We start from the raw sequence: 20,939 nt of genomic DNA, 5'->3' as shown, positions 1-20,939 counted from the left end.
AGCTGCAGTCAATGGCAGCAGGATTTTAACGGCCTGAGCCGTAATGACTGCCAGTCGCTTTATTCAATCAGTCACTAAAGCACAGTTTCATCTGTAAGCAAACCTTTTCACTTTCACCTAGGAGGAAACAGGCAAACAGGAGGAAACAGGAGGACACAAACAGGAGGACACAAACAGGAGGACACAAACAGGAGGACACAAACAGGAGGACACAAACAGGAGGAAACAGGAGGACACAAACAGGAGGAAACAGGAGGACACAAACAGGAGGACACAAACAGGAGGACAGAAACAGGAGGACACGGGAGGACACAAACAAGAGGAAACAGGAGGACACAAACAGGAGGAAACAGGAGGACACAAACAGGAAGACACGGGAGGACACAAACAAGAGGAAACAGGAGGACACAATCAGGAGGACACAATCAGGAGGACACAATCAGGAGGACACAGGGGGAAACGGCCTCATAGCTCCGACCTTCTGACGGACATCTGGGTCTAAATATAGTTTATTTATTCACCCAGTGAGCTGAACGCCGTTTGTTTGGCTGGATCTAAAGAACCGCGCGCGTGCGTCGGGGTTGCCACCAGTTGTGTGAACGTGCTCAGGCGCGCGCGAAAAAGTAAAGAGAGAAAAAAGAGAGAGATAGAGAGAGCGAGTTGCGTATCTGCTGACGCACGAGTTGACGCTTCTAATAACACGAGGAGCTATCCGCGGTCCTGAAAGCAGACCTGAAGCGCGAGGCAGAGAGATGCCCAATCATTCGCGAGCCTCGACATAAACTAAGAAGGTGAGTTTGGATGATATTTGACTCAGCTGCTTCCATCATATTGTTTCATGATGTTTGGAACTAAATGATTGATTATTTATTCTGTTTATTGTTGAAAATATTGATTTCATGAAAAAGCTGTTTTCCAACCTGATGCTCCAGCAAAGCTGATTGTTTCACGCGCAGGAAGCCTTTGTTCTCATGCCGCTTTAGAATATTTTATAGTGAGCTGTTTGGATTATTTGATTAAATGATGAAAATTATCTTTATTAAAAAATAAAAATCACCTCAGTTAAATCTGGTGCGTCAGAATAAAATGTATGAATGAACAGCAAATATGAACAAATGCTGCTGATTATTATTATTATTATTATTAATAGTGATTTTACTAAATTATATCAGTTTAATAAATTTAGTCAAACACTTTCTCCTGGAAATGAAACTGCAGTCGAGGAGCAGAAAGAAGCTTCATCTGGAGCTTTAATCCAGAGGAGAAACGTTTCATGGGAAAATCCGCCTTTACCGGGTTCCCTTGGCAACCGCGACGTGACTCCCGGAGAGCAGCAAGTTGATGGCTAATAAGATTTGTTCAGGAGTGGAAAACCAGAGCCGCCGCAGGAAAAAGCTGCTTCTTAGTTTCAAGCTCAGATTCCTCAAACAGCAAAAATGAAAGAAAAATACAATAATTCAATAAAAAGCAGCAGAAATGATTTTTGTTTGCCTTTAATTTTCATTATCAAGTTTTATTTAGTGGCGCAACCACAGCTTGTCTCTTAATATAACAATAAAAGAAGCTTAGATAATCTACTTTGTTTTCATGATGGAAACTAACATCTTCCATGAAAATGAGAATAAATGCTGCTTATAAACAAAGGGTGGAAAAGCTTGACTTGGTGAACCTGTTAGCTTTGCAGCGTAAAGGTCAGTGCTGACAGGCTTGTTTATCTTCCTCCTGCAGGCGTCGCCATGCCGTCACTCCCTCAGACCTCACCGCCCCTCATCTATTTAGCCGCCATCCTCTGGATCTTCCTCACTTTCGGGGTTGTTGAAGGCGCTTCGATCCGAGACCACAGGCTGCGGGGAAGTAAGTCTGACTCACCAGAAGGAGATGTCCTCCGTGCGCAGGACACAGACATGCTGAAAGCATTAGAGTATATTGAAAGTCTCCACCACAGAGCCCCTCACATTTTAGAGCACGATGCTAGCCGTATGGATGACGCTGAGAAGCTCCGCGCCATGCTGAGACCGGCTTCAGACCCAAAACAGAGCCACGAGGAGCAGGAGGAGAAAGGAAGTGAAGATAAAAGTGAGGAGCTGCTTCAGGCCGTCCTCAGTACTCTGCAGCAGACAGAGAAGGCTGCCAGGCCGGCCCTGCTGGGAGCAGTCCCACAGGGAATGAGCACAACGTATCCCAGAATGCCACAGAAAGCCCACAGGAAGCTGCCTTTGCTGTTTGAAGATGAGGAAGCAGAGGAGAGGGGGGAGGAGGCGCAAAGAGGAGACACCAGACATGAGAGTCCCTTCAAACGCACCAAGGAGAACGTAGAAGGGAGGTACACGCCTCAGAACCTCGCCACGCTGCAGTCCGTCTTCGATGAGCTTGACAAGCTGACAGGAGCAAACATCCTGCAAAAGCGTCAGGATGAAGACGGCGACATGGAGGAAGATGAGACCGAAGATGATGAAGAAATGTCTAACAGGAGGAATGCAGCTTATGATGACATGGACAGAGATCTCCTAGAATGGGGTCCATTAGATGAAGAAGAGGAGGAAGAGGAGGAGAGCGACAGTGACCATGGGGCCGATTACATTGAGGACAATGATGAAGATGCTGGAAACAATGATGAAGAGGATGACAGCTTTCCAGTTAAAAGATCAAGTGATGCCGATGATGTGGTGAACTTGGTGGACCACTACCTCCTTAAGGTGCTGGAGAAAACGGAGGAAGAGCAGGAGAAAGGAGAAGCAGCTGAGGGAGGGGGGAGGACTGAGAGGTGGTTGTCTCAGAATCGATATCCAGATAACATCGACCCACGAGTCATCTATCAGCTCCTCACTATCTCCCAAAGGTTCCAGATCCCTGCTGAAGACCTCACAGGCCTCCTGAAACCCAGAGAGCAAACGGATGACAGGAAGCTGAGAAAAACAAACAAGTTGTCTGAAGCAGAGAGAAAGTTTTCTAAGATCTCCTCAAAGAAGGCAACTCCTGCAGCTCATGTCTATAACAGACGTCCACCATATGTGAGAAAGACCCCGGAGGAGCAGAGAACAGAGGAGATCCTCAAAGTACTGGGAATAGGAGGGGAGGAGGAACCCGCTCCCCCCATGAAGCAGAGGCAGCAAAACATCTTAACGTCACAACTTCACAGTCATCCTGCTGGGCGCTGGAGGGAATCCGCTCCCACGCAGCGGCGCCTTCCCCACCCCTTCAGAGACGACTACGATGACACGGAGGACCAGGATGAGCTGGCAGCTTATTTGGCTCAGATGCTGAATCCCAAACCTGCTTTTAGCAACACGGCCCCCCAAAAAAGACAGGAGGTTGGACAGAGCACCACTGACTCCTTAGAAAAGACCATGGAGGAATACTTTGACCTGATGGACAAAGAAAGAAGACAGTCAGAGGACAGTGAGACACGAGCTCAGAGCTGGGAGAATGAAGCTGTGATGAAAATGCTGAATTATCTGAACCCAGAAGAAGAAGAGGCCAAAACAGCAAAGGGGAAATAAGTTTGACCACATCTATTTATTGTTCAGGTGGAGAGGAGACATGCAGGGAGGAATAAAAACACATTGAACGTTTTTATTTATTAGTAGAAACTCGTCTTCAGATCATATTTGATGTTTTGCAGAATAGTAATCTGTTGCTGGGCGATAAAGCAGTAAATGTCTCACCAGCCTGAACTGTTCCACCCAGAGACGCCGTTTCTTTCCTTAGCGTGTTTTCTGTCATTCTTACTAATTGTGTTCATATGTGACATTCCTGAGGTTAATAAAGCATCGACTTTATCTTTTCCTTACTGTCCTGTTTCTCCATTTACTCACCAACTTTCAGCACCTGGGACTAAAAAATAAAACTTTCTGAGATGAACGCAAATAAACCTCTGAAGACCTGGAAGCAGGAACGTTCTGGTCGCGCTTCAGTAGGCAGGTTTGTTCATATATTCCTCCATCGTCTGTGGATGAAAACAGAAATGATTTTCATTTTCACGTCAGCATGTTTTAGTGAAGCTTTCTGTACCTCTTGAAGTGTGTCTGCCTGCTCCATGGAAGCGTTCACTGCAAATTTAGATGTTTCTGAAATTTCTCCGCTCATAAGGAACTCATCCAGGATGAAGTAGGCCTTCTCAAAGTTGAAGATGATGTCCAGCTCACACACCTGCATTTCAAAATAAATCACAATAAACTGCAGACTGCCCATTTTATCTAGACAGCACCTAATTCTGATTAAAACATTTAGATTGTTATATTGTCATTTATAAGCTGTGCACCAGAGGTCACCAGAGGTCACCGACCTTTTAAGATAGGAAGTAGTGACCTTTGACCTGGAGGGGTCAGCGTTCACATAAACTTTAGACATGATGAAAATTTTTTAATGGTTCTTTTATAAATTTTCATTTTGGAATCGCTATGAATGATTAAAAAGAAGAGAAAAAAGACTTAGATTTATTTTGTCATTTTGTGAACATAATTGTAAAAACAAAAATAAATTTCGTTAAGAACAACTCTTCAGACAATTTTTTTTAGGGTAGCCTTGAAAACAGTAAAAAAAATAAAAACAGTAATATAAACCTATGACTATATTTATTATAGTTCTAATATTTCAGTTTTTTATGATTAAATATAATAAATAGAATATAATAACCCATCAGTTCATCAGTGTGATGGTGGTGGGGAAGAAGCTGCTGCAGAACCTGCTGGTCCTGCATTGAATGCTGGGAAGCCTCTTCCCAGAGGGCAGCAGGGAGAACAGTCCATGGTGGGGGGGCGTGAGGGGTCATTGATGATGTCACGGGACACGCAGCGCTGGGATGAAATGTCTTTAATGGAGGGAAGAGGAGCCCCCATGATCCTCTCTGCTGTTCTCACCTTCTTCCAGTCTGAGGCGCTGCAGCCTCCACACCACACAGTGAGACAGCTGCTCAGAACGCTCTCTATGGTGCTTCTGGAGAAGGTGGGGAGGATGGGGGGGGCAGGAAGTCCAAGCGCTTCTGTGCCCTTTGGACCAGTGAGGTGGTGTTTCCAGTCCAGGTGAGGGTGTCTGTGATGAATGACCACCTCTACAGCTGAGCTGTTGATGAGCAGTGGAGCGTGGTTAGGCCGCTTCTTCCTGAAGTCCACCATGATCTCCTTGGTCTTCTCCACCTTCAGGATCAGGCTGTTATCTCTGCTCCACCAGCTGCTCCACCTCCTCTCTGTAGTCCAGGTCGTTGTCGTCTCTGATGAGGCCCACCACCGTGGTGTCGTCTGCAAACTTCACCATGTGATCGGTGGTGAACCTGGGGACGCAGTCGTGTGTCATCAGGGTGAACGGCAGGTGGGTGGGGGGGCTGCTCTGAATGCATCTTTGATGTCAGAGTAAACCAGGTCTAAAGGGTTTTCACCCCGAGTTGCAACGTCCACATGTTGGTAGAAACAAGGAAGAACATTCTTAGCCTGGTTTAAATCCCCAGCAATGATGGAAACACGTCTGTGTGCAGATTGGAGCTCAGAGAAACTTAGCCCCCTGGTGAGCTGCGCTGCTCAGAAAATGCCGAGGCCCCCCGTGTGCTTCTAGAGGGCCCCTAAATGTGGGTTGCACCAGGTTAGTGACCCCCTGGTGGACAAAATATCCAAAACAAATACAGGCCGAAGCAGAAGGTCCCAGATCCAAACACACCTCTCCCCCAAACAAAGCATTTACAAAACCTTAATGATCAGAATATAGAAAAAATACAGAACAAAACATGATTAAAAACAACAGTTTAACATCAACACAAAGAAAAGCAGATTTGGTTAAAAAGTTATATAGCTGCATGTTTAATAGACTCCAACCCTACACTGTAAAAACAGACGATTGTTCATATGTTTATATAACTGGGTTGATGATGATGAGAAAAGAGCTTCAGGATGTAGCTTTATAAAATAAAGCCGTTAGCAAGAGCTAACAGAGCAGAGCGGTGGCATTAGTCAAACCATCTTTTCCATCTTTTTTTTCCCCAACTGATGCATCGAAAATGCATTAAATTGTCTTAGATGAGACTAAATGAAGAAAACGTCTTTAGTTTGTAGTTTAAAGTTGTAGGGAAATCATATTTAAATGTCATTGTGGCTTAAACATGTATATAAATGTTCTCTTTATCAGACCATATTGTTCCAAAAGTTAGAACATTTCTATTTTTTTTTTTTAAATCCTGTCTTAAAATCTTTGTTTTTTCTCGTTATCTTCTTCAGGCCAGTTAGTTCTACGTCAGCCTGAACACCTAAATTCAGCCAATCATATATCAACGGTCATCTGTCAATCAAATGTTTTCGGTCATAGCATCTTGATTCATGTGTCGCAGCTAATATACGCAACGGTTGAAACCAGAATCCTTTCCTTTCCCATTGAGTTGCGTCCCAGTGTTCACGGGGATGGACGTCTGTGTCTTCGGCAGGCGTAGAGCTAACAGAACTGGCAGCGTTGCGAGGCAAGGGCTCAAACATGTACGGCTGGAAGCCTTCTACACCAAACCAAGCTTCTGCCGCCCTGGCGTCCTCTTCCACAACATCTTCGTCCCCGCTTTCCTCCTCTAAATAAAAAATGGATGACGGAGGAGACTCATTCACGACCTCCGACACTAAACTCTCCTCCTCTTGCATGTTTCCGCTGTCCATAGCGTTCCTTGACAGCGTCGTTTCTAAGTCACCAATTTAGTGCTACTTGGTCCCAATGGAATTTCCCATTAGGAACCTGCTAGCACTAAGATGCTAACTGGTTAGCAAGATGCTTCCAACAAACCGGCCACAACCAAACCTGCTTGCGAACCTTCAGCCACAATAATCCCGCCCCCTTGATAATCGACCAATCACATTCACTTTATTCACTCGTGTAGTCGTGTAGTCGTGCACCACTCGGGAGAATTTGGAAATGCAACGGTTGGAACGGCCGCTTCCCTTAAAATTCAAATAGAAAGCAGTGCGTCTAGAGCGGTTTTATTGTGTGTGATGGTAGATTATCCTTTCTTTGCTCTATGTGTCTCGTCCAAGTAATAAAAATGGAGTATGCTCGGCGCCTCTAGCTATCCCAAGCTGTGACATCAGTGTAGTCAGACGTTCTCTCACAGCATCAGTTGTATTCAATATACCAAATTATGAATGCATGTTTCTGTCTTTTATAGCTTTAATTAAGTGCCTGGTGGAAATAAAGCTGATTTAAAGCATTTCTTTATTAAACTCTCCTCCTCTTGCATGTTTCCGCTGTCCATAGTGTTCCTTGACAGCGTCGTTTCTAAAGGCTGATTTATACTTCGTATAGTGTGCAGCACTTTGGAAACCTTGTGTTTATTTAAACCGTGCAATATAAATAAAGTGGATTGGATTGGATTGGATACTTCGTAAGTAGGTCGTCGTGCGTCGCAGTGAACACAAAGACGTCCCCGCCCCCTCTCCAGACACTCTGCTGCACCTCTCCCAAATTGTAGGTGACCACAGACAGTGCCGCAGACAGGAGGCCTTTGATTGGTCAAATCTACATCCACTTGCCGGCCTGTTTTGTTTGTCTGACCGCCATTGTAGAAAACGACTGGTGAAGATGGAGCACCTTGCAGAGCAAGGTGAGAACGCTGTGACCCTTTTTCCACCTGGATCCCCGCTCTTTTTGGCCCTCATGTCCCTCCGTTGTTGCACAAACTTGCCCCCACTTCCTCACCGCCTCGGCCGTATCTAGACCCACAGCTAGTTCCTGATTGGCCCTCTGGCGTTGTGGCGTGGAATAACATAGCGCAGACCACGCTTCAAAATTTAGCATAAATCAAAAATGTCTGCTTCAAGCTCACTGCGACTCACTGCTGGGGGGGGGGGGTATAACCAGTCCTTAAGTCACCAATTTAGTGCTACTTGGTCCCAATGGAATTTCCCATCGGGAACTAGCACTGAGTTTCTAACTGCTTAGTAAGATGCTTCCGACAAACCGGCCACAATCAAACTTGCTTGTGAACCTTCCTCCACAACAAACCCGCCCCAATCACAGTCGGGCACCACTCGGGAGAATTCAGGAATGGAACGGTTGGAACAGCCGCTTCTCTACGACTTTAAGTTTGGCTTCCGCCTCTTCAATAAATCTCTGATTAGTGTCTTAATACACTTTGAATCACCAGTTATCGCCACAGATGCATTTAGCAGTTTCTATGACAACAGAACTAATGACATTGCACGCAGTGTTGACCGATAGCAGAAGGTAGAAGTAAAATATTTCCCAAAATAACAGCAGTAAACTCTCCAATGCCAACAGTTTAACATGTGACCATGACAACAACATAACGTGCACATAATGCTGCATTGCCTTTGGGATAAAGATGTCAGATTATGTCTAATGATTGATGGAAGAGGCTTGAATGTCCTCATCCTCTCTATTCTCTTTGCTTCAGCTCTGCTTCCTTGGCCCGACCTTTTCAACTCAGCTGGTTCTAGCATAAGTACTATAAGTATTATTTCAGTTTGATATATTTTAATAAGCTATTACCAGCAGTTAACAAAATACTTGCTATGCTCACATATTTTAACTAATGTCCAAAAAATGTATACCAGCAAAAATTCTTCCAGTTAAACTACATCCAACAAAAGAGCAAAGAGAAAAAAATGTAAAAAGAAACTATGATCCACAAAAGAAGGAAGTAGTTCTCTTAAAAAAAAGGAAAACAATAACACAAGCTAGCAGAGCCACCCTTAAAGGAGAACGCCGTTTTTTTTTTACATTGGGTGCTTGATTTTACGTTATTTCATCATGTTCTACGCCCCCATATGAGTTTAGTACGGTGGCTGAGAAGTGCAAAACACATTTACAATTCTGAAACACATTAACAAATAAAAAACAAAATAACATTTGAAGAAACAAAATTATATTTTATGAAACAAATGTATTTTTGAAAAAAAAGTTAAAATTTTTAAAAACAAATTTACATTTTAGGAAACAAATTCACATTTTAAATAAGTTAGATTTTAGGTGAGAGAAAGTTTCATTTTAGAGAAAAAAAATACATTATAGGGAAACAAATTTATATCTAAAAAAATTGACCGTTCGGAAACACTTGTACAAGTGCAAAGACAAAACTGCAAGCGACAAAACACAGTTACATAGCCAAAAACAAATTAACAAAAGACGGCTACACGGAAAGGGAATGTCCCAGTGGCCGGATGTGACGTCACGATTACCCTGACTTGTAGTACAAACAGCTCAATCTGTAGTCCTCCTGCTTCACGTGAAAAGTCATCCGTGATGTTAGAGTTTTATATTTATATCTTTTAAAAACAAAGCGGCGTGTATATGATGTCATCCCTGTGCACCGGTTACCGTTCATTCATCCTGTCCGGGCTGCCTGTCACAACTCCAGTCCGCCACATGGATGACATCATACACGGCTCCAAGTGACACAAAATGACACGTATATATGGGTGAGTAGAACATGATGGAATAACGTAAAATCAAGGGACCAATGGGAAAAAAAAACGGCGTTCCCATTTAGGCAATGCAATTCCAGAGGGCCAGAAATGGGAACTCTCTTTTCTGTTCAGGGTTCATCATGGAATCAAACACCAAAGAAGCCCAAAATAAAGATCTTTTAGCTTCTCTCAACTGAAGTTTGCCTGAAGAGAGGCTCTAATTGCAGTAAGTCAGAAATGCTGCATGAAGGGACAACTTACATTTCCAAAGTATTTATCCAGCAACTCAACGTATCGGTGCAGCAATTCCAAAGCAAGCAGCTCATTATCCTGCTCCTCCAGACCGGCGCAGAAATACAAACTAGCATATCTGAAATCAAAAACAAGAAAATGCAAAAACATTCAAATGGTGTATTATCAGTTGGCATTGTAGCTAATGCTAGCTAATGCCAGGTAATGCTAGCTAATGATAGCCAATGATAGCTAATACTAGCTAATGATAACTAATACTAGCTAATGATAGCTAATGCTAGCTAATGATAGGATGACTGGTAGGGATTCACTGGTCTTACTGATTAATGAATAAACTAGACAAAAGTTCAACCAGTTTAAGGAAGTGACTATCTGCTGCTTAATGGTCTGCTGGTGTTTTTGAAAAAAAAAAAGACTTGTTAAATAAAAAAGGCAAATTTTATAGAAAAAAACATTAAATATATACTTTTCTGTTCATATTTAACATTTAAAAGAAAATAAAAAGTGTTTGGTGTCATCCTGTGTTGTGCTGCCACCTTTTGTAAACAATCTTTAGGTCCTTCCATTGCAGGAAGTTGCAGGTTCGAGGCTGACGAGGCATCACTAACAGCATCATGTCACGGATCACCTTCTTCTTCTCTCGCTCCGATGTTGCCACAAACCATTTCTGCAGCCGCAGCTTTCCCTGGCGACTAAACAGCAGCAGGAAGCGTAACTGGGGAGGGAGGGAGTGGGAGAGAGGGTGGAGGGAGCAGGAGGGAGGGTGAAGGTAGGGTGGAGGGAGCAGGAGGGAGGGTGTAGGTAGGGTGGAGGGAGCAGGAGGGAGGGTGTAGGTAGGGTGGAGGGAGCAGGAGGGAGGGTGGAGGGAGGGTGAAGGTAGGGTGGAGAGAGCAGGAGCGAGGGTGAAGGTAGGGTGGAGAGAGCAGGAGGGAGGGTGTAGGTAGGGTGGAGGGAGCAGGAGGGAGGGTGAAGGTAGGGTGGAGGGAGCAGGAGGGAGGGTGTAGGTAGGGTGGAGGGAGCAGGAGGGAGGGTGGAGGGAGGGTGAAGGTAGGGTGGAGAGAGCAGGAGCGAGGGTGAAGGTAGGGTGGAGAGAGCAGGAGGGAGGGTGAAGGTAGGGTGGAGGGAGCAGGAGGGAGGGTGGAGGGAGGGTGGAGGGAGCAGGAGGGAGGGTGTAGGTAGGGTGGAGGGAGCAGGAGGGAGGGTGGAGGGAGGGTGAAGGTAGGGTGGAGAAAGCAGGAGGGAGGGTGAAGGTAGGGTGGAGGGAGCAGGAGGGAGGGTGGAGGGAGGGTGGAGGGAGCAGGAGGGAGGGTGGAGGTAGGGTGGAGAGAGCAGGAGGGAGGGTGAAGGTAGGGTGGAGGGAGCAGGAGGGAGGGTGAAGGTAGGGTGGAGGGAGCAGGAGGGAGGGTGGAGGGAGGGTGGAGGGAGCAGGAGGGAGGGTGGAGGTAGGGTGGAGGGAGCAGGAGGGAGGGTGTAGGTAGGGTGGAGGGAGGGTGGAGGGAGGGTGGAGGGAGCAGGAGGGAGGGTGGAGGGAGGGTGAAGGTAGGGTGGAGGGAGCAGGAGGGAGGGTGGAGGGAGGGTGGAGGGAGCAGGAGGGAGGGTGGAGGGAGGGTGGAGGGAGCAGGAGGGAGGGTGGAGGGAGCAGGAGGGAGGGTAGAGGTAGGGTGGAGGGAGCAGGAGGGAGGGTGTAGGTAGGGTGGAGGGAGCAGGAGGGAGGGTGGAGGGAGGGTGGAGGGAGCAGGAGGGAGGGTGGAGGGAGGGTGGAGGGAGGGTGGAGGGAGCAGGAGGGAGGGTGGAGGGAGGGTGGAGGGAGTGTTATACTTTATTACAGGCATAGGAACAGAAAAACAGACTGTTGGCTGAGAACAGAGAGAGCCTCATCATCCATCCGTCGTCCATCCGTCATCCATCCCTCCATACATCCATCCATCCGTCATCCATCATCCATCCTCCATCCATCCGTCATCCATCATCCATCCTCCATCCATCCATCCATCCATCCATCCATCCGTCATCCATCATCCATCCATCATCCATCCTCCATCCATCCATCCATCCGTCATCCATCCATCTATCCATCTGTCCATCCATCTTCCATCCATCCATCCCTCCATCCATCCATCCATCCGTCATCCATCATCCATCCATCATCCATCCTCCATCCATCCATCAATCCATCCATCCATCCGTCATCCATCCCTCCATACATCCATCCATCCGTCATCCATCATCCATCCTCCATCCATCCATCCATCCATCCATCCGTCATCCATCATCCATCCATCATCCATCCTCCATCCATCCATCCATCCGTCATCCATCCATCTATCCATCTGTCCATCCATCTTCCATCCATCCATCCCTCCATCCATCCATCCATCCGTCATCCATCATCCATCCATCATCCATCCTCCATCCATCCATCAATCCATCCATCCATCCGTCATCCATCCATCTATCCATCATCCTTCCATCCATCCATCCATCATCCATCCTCCATCCATCCATCCATCCATCCGTCATCCATCCATCTATCCATCATCCTTCCATCCATCCATCCATCATCCATCCTCCATCCATCCATCCATCCGTCATCCATCCATCTATCCATCATCCATCCATCCATCCATCCATCCATCCATCCATCAATCCCAGTTGTTGCTTTTCTTTTTTGGCACTTACATGTTTTCTCGTGTTCCCCCCTCTACCATTAAAAAAGTTTGATTATTTCTGAAATAGTGGTTGAGAATTTGTGTTTTCATGGTTGCCAGTCTGCTGTCTCTCTATATTGCCTAGCCATGTTACCCTGGTTAAGACAGCTGTTGCCAGATAAGCACCAAACCCCCATGACACTTTGAAGATATGGAATTAAAAGCTAGCAACCAGTAGGGCGACCCTTTAGATAATGCAGCCTCTTTGAAAAAGAAAAACTTAAAAAAATAGAAAGCTTGCTCCCTGGTTTAATGCAGAGCTGCGTACTTTGAAGCAAAATGCTAGGAAACTGGAGAGAAAATATCGCTCCATATGCCTGCAGGAATCCTTCCTAGTCTGGAAAAATGGTTTACTGCTGTATAAGAGGACCCTTTGTAAAGCAAGACCAGCATATTTCTCCTCATTAACAGAGAATAAGAATAATTCTAGATATCTTTTTAATACAGTTGCCAAACTCACCAAGAGCCATAGCTCTGTTGAACCATTATTTTGTATACATAGAGTGTATAAAACATGAAATTTTGCTTTGTACAGCTTTCATACAGTAAATGAGCAGCAGCCTTTCTGTGAAATATACATTTCCATCTCATAAAATTTAATAGTGATCAAATGTAAACAGTGTGGGAGAAAAAAAAACATGGTGCAAAAGGCAAATGAGTTTAGCTCTTTCTGGTTTGGTGTTATCAGTGTGAGGCAGAGTCTGTGACATGATTTAGAGTTTTCTTTTCATCAGTTCATCAGTCTGATGGCGGTGGGGAAGAAGCTGTTGCAGAAACCTGCTGGATCTGCATCGAATGCTGTGATGAATGTGGTGCTGCTGACCACCTCTACAGCTGAGCTGTTGATGAGGAGTGGAGAGTGGTTAGGCCGGTTCTCAGTTGTGTATAATCAGGGTGAACGGCAGGGGGCTCAGGACGCAGCCCTGAGGGGAGGGGCTTAGACTGATGACATCAGAGGCATTCTGTCCGACCCGGACTGACTGAGGTCTGTTGGTGAGGAAGTCTAGCAGCCAATAGCAGAGGGGTGTATTGAAGCCCAGCTGTTCCAGTTTGCCCATCAGATGCTGTGGGATGATGGTGCTGAAAGCTGAACTGAAGTCCAGGAACAGCATCCATCGTGGGTGTTCTTCTCCTCCAGGTGTGCCAGGCTCAGGTGGAGAGCAGCAGAGGTGCTGATGTCTTCAATGCATAGTCATCTATATTGATCTTGTCATATGTTGCTGCAGCTTTAAAGATGTTCCAGTCAGAGCATTCAGAACAGCCTTGGAGTGTTTCCATGGCGCCCTCAGACCACACTCTGACCTCTTTAACTGTCGGTTTAGTTCTGATCAGCTGGGGCTGCAGGGATAAGCATGACAGATAGGTGATCTGATGACCAGAGGTGGGGGCGGGGGGCTGCTCTGAATTAGGGGTGCACCGACTGAAGTTTTCCGGTTGATTTCTAATCACCAAGCTTTAAAAGTTTGACCTGCCGATTCCGATTTTGGTTGATACCAATTTTATAATTTTTTTGCTATAACCAACACTGTGTTAAAAGATCGCAATTCACTTTCAATGTTACAGTCTTTTCTTGAAAAACATGCCCTTTAACGATAACCTTGAACCATTATAAACTTGTTTTAACTGCCCATGAGACAGAGCCTTGACATAGAAATGAAGTTTAGAGATTGTTTGAGCAAACTTTTAAATAAAACAAACTTAAGTCTACAGACTAAGTCTTTTGATTTTTTACATTTCAAAAGACAAAACTTCAAAAAAAGATCAGATTAGAGATCTGTTTTAAGGTTCTTACCTAAAATAAAGTGCACAACAGTATTTTGCTTTTACAAAATCACAAGGTTCAAGGTCCTTTGAGAACATACTAGCAACCTACAAGAAAATCCCTAAATGCAGCTTTGTGTCCCTTTAAATGTATAAGCCATCTAAACAGTAACTTGCAAAATCTTACAATACTAAATCTTCTAACAACATAATCAGGGGTAAGCTTTGATCTCACAGTCTTATTGGAGTCACTTGAGCATTAGTGGCAGGTTTTTCTTGATGAATAAAAGCATTTCTGCTTTTTCACCACTTACCCCTTGCTCACACTGGCTCCGGTGCAGTTACCGAGCCTACGGAGACCGCAACTTCCGCACACCCCCTCTCACACCGCCCTTTTGACTACGGTGCGGTGCGGCTCTGCGGCTCCGGCAACAGGTCCGGAGATTTAACAGAAGTTCACTTGAGCTCACGTAACTTCACGCGATACCACGGCCCAAATAAAGGATTTTTGCGAGAGCTTGTTGCGGAGGGCTCCGGCACGCCGCAAGGATAGCTTTCTTGCGGAATTTTCTGCAGCGCCGGAGTGTCTCGGTAACCGCAGCCGGACAGCTCAGCAGCCGGTGAGAGAGGTTTACATCTTTTTAATGACTTGGAATCACTGCGGCGCCGCACCCACCGCACCGCAACGGTAAGACCGGAGTCGGTGTGAGCCTGGGGTCAGGCAACTTCTTTTCTCATCTACTACATGTCCAACCAAGCTAAACAGGCATTCACTTTCAATGCTTGTGCATCGGGCAGAGAGATACTGTAGGTTTAGGCAAGAAGAGCAAGACGAGGGAAATGATTTTATTGAGCCTCCAGTAGGCCAATGGGTCCTGGAACTTCAGATAGGTAGTTCTGGACCTGTACAGCTGAAGGGCTGGCCAGCTGTTGGTCCTTATCCAGGCTCTCCTTCAGGATTTCATCATGTACCTCAAACAGTAAACTACACCTGCAGGTACATCTATGTTAGAAGGCTCCACTTCAGAGGATGTTCCTGCAGCAGGATTCTCATCCACAGATGTACATCTGGTCTCACCCTCTGCAAGTTTGGCCAAAAGGAGCAGTTTCACTCCATCCTTCACTTCTGCTGAGAAGTAGCGATTCTTGTACCTTGAGTTGCATAAACAAAAAAGATCAAGGACTTTTCATTTTTAATTTAAGTAGTAGGCTAAAAGTAATTATGGGCAGAAAATAAAATATTCATAGCTACTTGCCTTGGATCAAGAATAGTGGCCAAGCTGTAAAGGGGTTCATGCTCAATGTTGCTGAATCAACAGCATCCAGCAAAGTTGCTTTGGCTGTACCCACACCATGGTCGGTGCTTGATTGCCTTTCCAGAAGCCGCTTGAATGCAGTGACGGCTGGAATGACATCTGCTGCTGTAGCTGTTGATGAGCGGATCTCCTTTGTGAGTTCCTCAAAAGGTCCAAGGATGGTCAGCACATTGTCCATTAGCTCCCACTGGTGTGCAGTGAGTGTGGCTGGTAACTCGTGCTCAGTGGCATATAGGCCAATAACGCGTCTTTGCTCCAACAGCGACTGCAGCATGTAAACGGGGCTGTTCCAACTTGTTGAAACGTCCTGTAACGATCGCTTCCTGGACTGACCTAACTGTGTTTGCATGCCGTGGAGGCGGGAATAGGCAAGCGGTGAATGCTTAAAATCTCCAACAATTCTCCTCCCTGTTGTAACAATGTCTGCAATACTGCGCTGTGCAAGCTGTCCCTCGTTTACAACGAGTTGCAGTGTGTGTGTTTGGCAGGGTAAACTTTTCAACTTGGCATCATCCAGTGCTTTGCTCATATTATGAGCGTTGTCCCGTAAAACACCGTGAACCCTCGCATGGTTGATTTCCCAAAGAACTGTACATCAATCCATTGTGCAGTAAGACTCAACATGGACATAACACTTACATCAGAAGTCCAGATGTCTGTTGTAAAGCTGAGTGTCTTCACATTGTTGTGCCTCGAAACTTGGCCGAACAACTCCGGTAATGCAACGTCTGAAAAATATCTCTGACTCGGCATGTTATATCGTGGGCTTAAGTGCTGCATCAAGTTTCCGAAACCCTGGTCCTCAACGATAGAAAATGTCTGGTCATCCAAAGCCAAGTAGCTTTGCTTTTTTCATTGCTTATAAGAGCTAACAGCGGACTCTTTTCTTCCGCTGGCTTTCGCTTTAGCCCTAGCTTGATTGTTCTATTCAAATGCTGCATATTCAGCGGTGTGGTGGTTCCTTAAATGGCGAACGAGGTTTGTAGTATTAAAGCTTTTGGAAGTGGTTTCATCCCGACTAATTTCGGCCTTACAAGCGAGCTTTTCGTCTCCTTCTTTAGCTGTATAATATTTCCAAACCAGCAACATGGCTGCTCCTGGTGACCTGTGAACTGCGACAACGGATGTTGTTACAGTTCACTCGACCCGGTGGGCGGGTCTTTCAGTCAGCCGTCTCTAAGAGCAGAAAAAATATGGAATAGCAACTGATTTTAAAACACTCGCAGAGGTAAATAGATCGGTGGTTAAGATCGGTTTCATATGTAAATATCGGCTGATCACCAATCAACCTAAATTAAGGAATTCGGGGCCGATCGATCGGCCGGCCGATTTATCGTGGACCCCTACTCTGAATGCGTCTTTGATGTTAGAGTAAACCAGGTCTGGTTTCACCAGAGGGTTAAGGTTAAGGTTCATGTTGGTAGCAATGATGGAAACAGCCTTTGGGTGCAGATTGGAGCTCAGAGATAGCCTGCTATAGAGTCTTCATGGCCTCTTTAGTGTTAGCGCTGTGTTAGGGCTGGGGGGGGGGCACACACTGAACTCTCTGGGCAGATAGAACGGCCTGCAGTTAACAGTCAGAAAATCGATGTCTGGAGAGCAGAAGCTGGAGACTGATCCAGCATTTTTACACCAGCTGTTGAAGATGTAAACACAGAACCCGCCTCCTCTAGTCTAACCGCTGAGTTCACTGTTTCTATTGCCGTGGTATGTTAGCCCCTCCAGGCTAACAGCATTGTTCTGTATTGATGAATGAAGCCATGACTCTTTTTTTTGAAGAGCTTTCAAGTCATAGATTATCCATTTTGTGAGCGGAAGCTGGATTGATGGTAGCAGTGGTCTGTGGGGATTGCTTCTTAGCTTCGCTGTTAGCCCGCCTTTGCAGCCCCTCTTTCGCCGCCTGGCAAATCATTTTCTCTGGGCCTCACCCTGTCGCGGCCTGGTCTCTGGGCCTGCTGGAAAGTTTTCATCTATCCGAAGCCCTCCGCAGCCTTTTAAACGGTCAAGAGTGTCAGTATTTAAGAGTCAAGAAACGACCAAAGCTCAAGCAGGCGCTGGTGGGATCAATGCTGAATTTGTAGAATTCTAAGCGGCATAATTTGTGGAGTTGTCAAGAGCTGCATGAAGCTGCTGCCTACAGGCGCAGCCATGAGAAGTTAAAGCAGTCAAACATCCAGTAAAACTCTCTACTCCTTAAAGCCGGGCGTACACTGTACGATTGTTTTTTATCGTTGCACGCAGCTACAGTTCACACTGTACGATGAATCTGCAGGATTTAAAAGTTCACAGCTCACAATGTTTGTTCTCCCACTGTGCGACCTGACGTTCTGATGTGACCTAACCGCTCACACTGTACATCTAAAAACCAGGCGGTGAGAAGCAGAGGAGCTGAAGCTCACTAGAGAGAAACGTGTTTCCTTGGCAATTTGGGCAATTTAGTGCTGAAAGCCCTAAAAAGAAAAGGAGACGACGTATTTGGACAAAGACATGGCTGAGCTAACATGGCTACTACGGTCTGACAGTTTGACAGAAAGAACTCCATTTCACTCATTGCCCCCCCGCCATGCTGCTGGGTTTACATCTGGGAGGAAGAAGAAGAAGAATCCTTGTTTGCCCACTGAGCGATTTGCCCACGACCACCTTATGAAGGCCGACTGAATTTCAAACATGTTTGATCTTCTCCTGACCTTCTGATTCCTGATGGGGGGGTGGTCGTTAGAGGCTGATCGCCCCTCGTAACCCCCTGTTCACCACACCACGCACCATCAGGCTGAAAGTCTGACTGATAACACAGAAACCACTATCAGAGACTGCAGCATTGCACAACTGGGTACAGGGAGGGTCACCTGGGAAACAAGGCATGTAAATCAGCTCTGGGTGCAGTAAACAAATACGAGCCTTGGTTGTGCAAGGGTAATTGATGAGAGCTCTTTGCCCCCGGGTGCAGCTGCAAGCTGTGTGAAACACAATAAAACTGCACATGTAGGTTGCAGCAAGATGTTTAGAGCAAAATATTAATTTTAAGATGTGCTCCTGGATGTGTTAAGATCTATGGTTCAACCATCATGCATTTGCATTAATTTGGCAGGTAGAAAGTGCATTGTATGTAAAGAAGGTGAGCTAGTTTCCCAACTTGATTTAGAAACATTAAATAAATGTTTCTCATACTATAATGCATGTCCTTATCAAAAGCTTTGTATTGATAAACCTTAAGTTTAAAGTTCAGCTCCTCAGTCACATTTCCATCTGAACCTTCTGAAATAGAAACCAATACAAATTTCAGTTGCATTTTGAGAAACATTTAAATAAACAGAATAAAGTTTCCTTTACTCACCATTTGGTAGAAGAGCTCTAAACCTGCTGGCAGTGCAGAGAATGAACCTGCTGCTGCTACTGCTGATGTTTATCCTGTCAGAAATCAACAGGTGCAAACTTTCTCCACTTAAAGCCCCGCCCACCTGCACTCTAGGCACTGGCTGCCACCCTTTCATCCATCCATCCATCCATCCATCCATCCATCATCCATCATCCATCCATCCATCCATCATCCATCATCCATCCATCCATCCATCATCCATCCGTCCATCGACTCATTGACTCTTCAGCAATCCCTCAACTAAGCATGCTTGTAGCGACAGTGGAGAGGAAAAACTCCCTTTGAACAGGAAGAAACCTCCAGCAGAACCAGGCTCAGTGTGAGCGGCCATCTGCTGAGGCCCACTGGGGTTCAAGGAGACAGAAGCAGACATAGAAAAAGAAGCATAGATACAAAAGGCAACTGTCAACCAGCTCCACAGGCAGTATTTGTAAATAAGATTGACCTTATTATAAATCAGATCATTAGCACTCCTCTATCCATGATTGGTTTGTCTCTGGAGGGTGGGGCAGCATCTGAGGTAGTCATGGAATCTGAACCGGGTTTAGACAGCTTTGATCCAGTTGAACTTTCAGAGTTAGCAAAACTATTGTCTTCATCTAAGCCTTCAACTTGTATGTTAGATCCAGTTCCAACCAGGTTATTTAAGGAGGTATTCCTATTCCTAGGTATTACTATTTCTATAGTTCTGCTGCTATAGGCTTAGACTGCTGGAGGACATAGGGACCCCTTTTTCATCATTCTGCTTCATTCTATCTCTATTCTCCCACTCTGCAGAATCTATTAGTTCAATCTCTAACGTTCTGCTCCCTCTGCTTTTTCTCATAGTAGCTTCATCTGGTCTGTTCCTGTTTGGCTGTGACTCCATCCTGGAGAGAAATATCAGCTGTGCTGCTGCCATCAACACCTTTGTTTCTAGATGTTGGAGCTTGGCCTGTTTTCCAGTGTAGTCCTGTTTCTCTGACTGTGACTAACTGGATGTGCTCCCTTCATCCTCTGACATGGGAGCTGGCTCGGAGCTCGTCTGCCTGGCTGTGTGTTTCCTGGACGGGGCCGCCTGTGGAGCTGGTTGACAGTTGCCTTTTGTATCTATGCTTCTTTTTCTATGTCTGCTTCTGTCTCCTTGAACCCCAGTGGGCCTCAGCAGATGGCTGCTCACACTGAGCCTGGTTCTGCTGGAGGTTTCTTCCTGTTCAAAGGGAGTTTTTCCTCTCCACTGTCGCTACAAGCATGCTTAGTGTGAGGGATTGCTGAAGAGTCAATGAGTCGATGCAATCAGCTGGTTTTCCTTAGATAGAAAACTTTGAATCAATCTGACTGGATGATCTGGTTGATCTGGAAAGTGACCTGAGATGACATGATGTGAATTGGAGCTATAGAAATACACTGAATAGAATTGAATGTACCAAAGGCTTTTAAGGTTGCTGTAATTAAACCTCTGCTTAAGAAACCGTCTCTTGACCCAGATGACTTGGTCAATTATAGACCTATATCCAATCTTCCTTTCTTGTCTAAAATTCTTGAGAAAGTAGTTGCCAAACAAGTGTGCGATCACTTCCACCATAATGAACTTTTTGAAGAGTTTCAGTCTGGCTTTAGAGCTCATCATAGCACTGAAACAGCTCTGGTGAAAGTCACTAATGATATTCTCATGGCCTCAGATAATGGACTTGTATCTGTGCTCGTCCTGTTGGATCTCAGTGCTGCAATTTATCCAGTTGACCATAATATTCTTTTAGAAAGACGTTGAAGTTTTGTAGGAATTAAAGAAACAGCTCTAGACTGGTTTAAATCTGATCTATCTGATCTATTTCAGTTTGTGGACTTCCTGATAGTAAAGAATTACAATAGTCCAGCCTTGAAGTAACAAATGCATGGACTAGTTTCTCAGCATCACCCCTGGACAGGAGATTTCTAATTTTTGCAATATTCCTCAGATGAAAGAAGGAAATTCTAGAAACCTCTTTGATCTGGGATTTAAATGACAGGTCCTGATCAAAAATAACACCAAGATTTTTTACTTTATTATCTGAAATCAGTTTAATCCCATCCAAATGAAGTGACTGACTAATCAGCTTCTAAATGAACGCGTTTCTCCATGTTGTCACTAGGGGCCGCTGGAGAGGAGCTCTGGATG

At 45.4% G+C, this 20,939-nt stretch overlaps 2 protein-coding genes across 2 annotated transcripts; one reads left to right on the top strand and one right to left on the bottom strand.

Moving 5' to 3' along the window:
* The first annotated feature begins 656 nt into the window (after nucleotides 1–656).
* On the top strand, nucleotides 657–3,786 carry scg2a (secretogranin II a). The gene is made up of 2 exons (XM_038273128.1): nucleotides 657–791; nucleotides 1,729–3,786. The coding sequence occupies exon 2, from the start codon at nucleotides 1,737–1,739 to the stop codon at nucleotides 3,498–3,500; it is 1,764 nt and encodes a 587-aa protein (XP_038129056.1). The 5' UTR covers nucleotides 657–791; nucleotides 1,729–1,736; the 3' UTR covers nucleotides 3,501–3,786.
* Nucleotides 3,564–18,852, bottom strand: ap1s3a (adaptor related protein complex 1 subunit sigma 3a). The gene is made up of 6 exons (XM_038273129.1): nucleotides 18,761–18,852; nucleotides 10,178–10,356; nucleotides 9,651–9,759; nucleotides 4,012–4,149; nucleotides 3,870–3,946; nucleotides 3,564–3,818 (listed from the first exon to the last, which is right to left on the bottom strand). The coding sequence occupies exons 1-5, from the start codon at nucleotides 18,761–18,763 to the stop codon at nucleotides 3,911–3,913; spliced, it is 465 nt and encodes a 154-aa protein (XP_038129057.1). The 5' UTR covers nucleotides 18,764–18,852; the 3' UTR covers nucleotides 3,564–3,818; nucleotides 3,870–3,910.
* Nucleotides 18,853–20,939: the final 2,087 nt, after the last annotated feature.

The sequence above is a fragment of the Cyprinodon tularosa genome, unplaced genomic scaffold (assembly GCF_016077235.1).
Source record: "Cyprinodon tularosa strain WSP-4 unplaced genomic scaffold, ASM1607723v1 ctg859, whole genome shotgun sequence".
In the NCBI taxonomy this organism is placed as follows: Eukaryota; Metazoa; Chordata; class Actinopteri; order Cyprinodontiformes; family Cyprinodontidae; genus Cyprinodon; species Cyprinodon tularosa.
Note: the sequence above shows the minus strand (reverse complement) of the source record. Positions and strands in the feature narration are given on the sequence as shown.

Bases quoted from the DNA above. Each gene is read 5' to 3' on its own strand.
- scg2a (XM_038273128.1), top strand. From the start codon at position 1,737: ATGCCGTCACTCCCTCAGACCTCACCGCCCCTCATCTATTTAGCCGCC.
- ap1s3a (XM_038273129.1), bottom strand. The intron at 4,150-9,650 runs GTAAGTTGTCCC...TTTGAAATGCAG, and splicing joins TGGATAAATACTTTGGAAAT to GTGTGTGAGCTGGACATCAT. The intron at 3,947-4,011 runs GTACAGAAAGCT...TTTCATCCACAG, and splicing joins AGGCAGACACACTTCAAGAG to ACGATGGAGGAATATATGAA.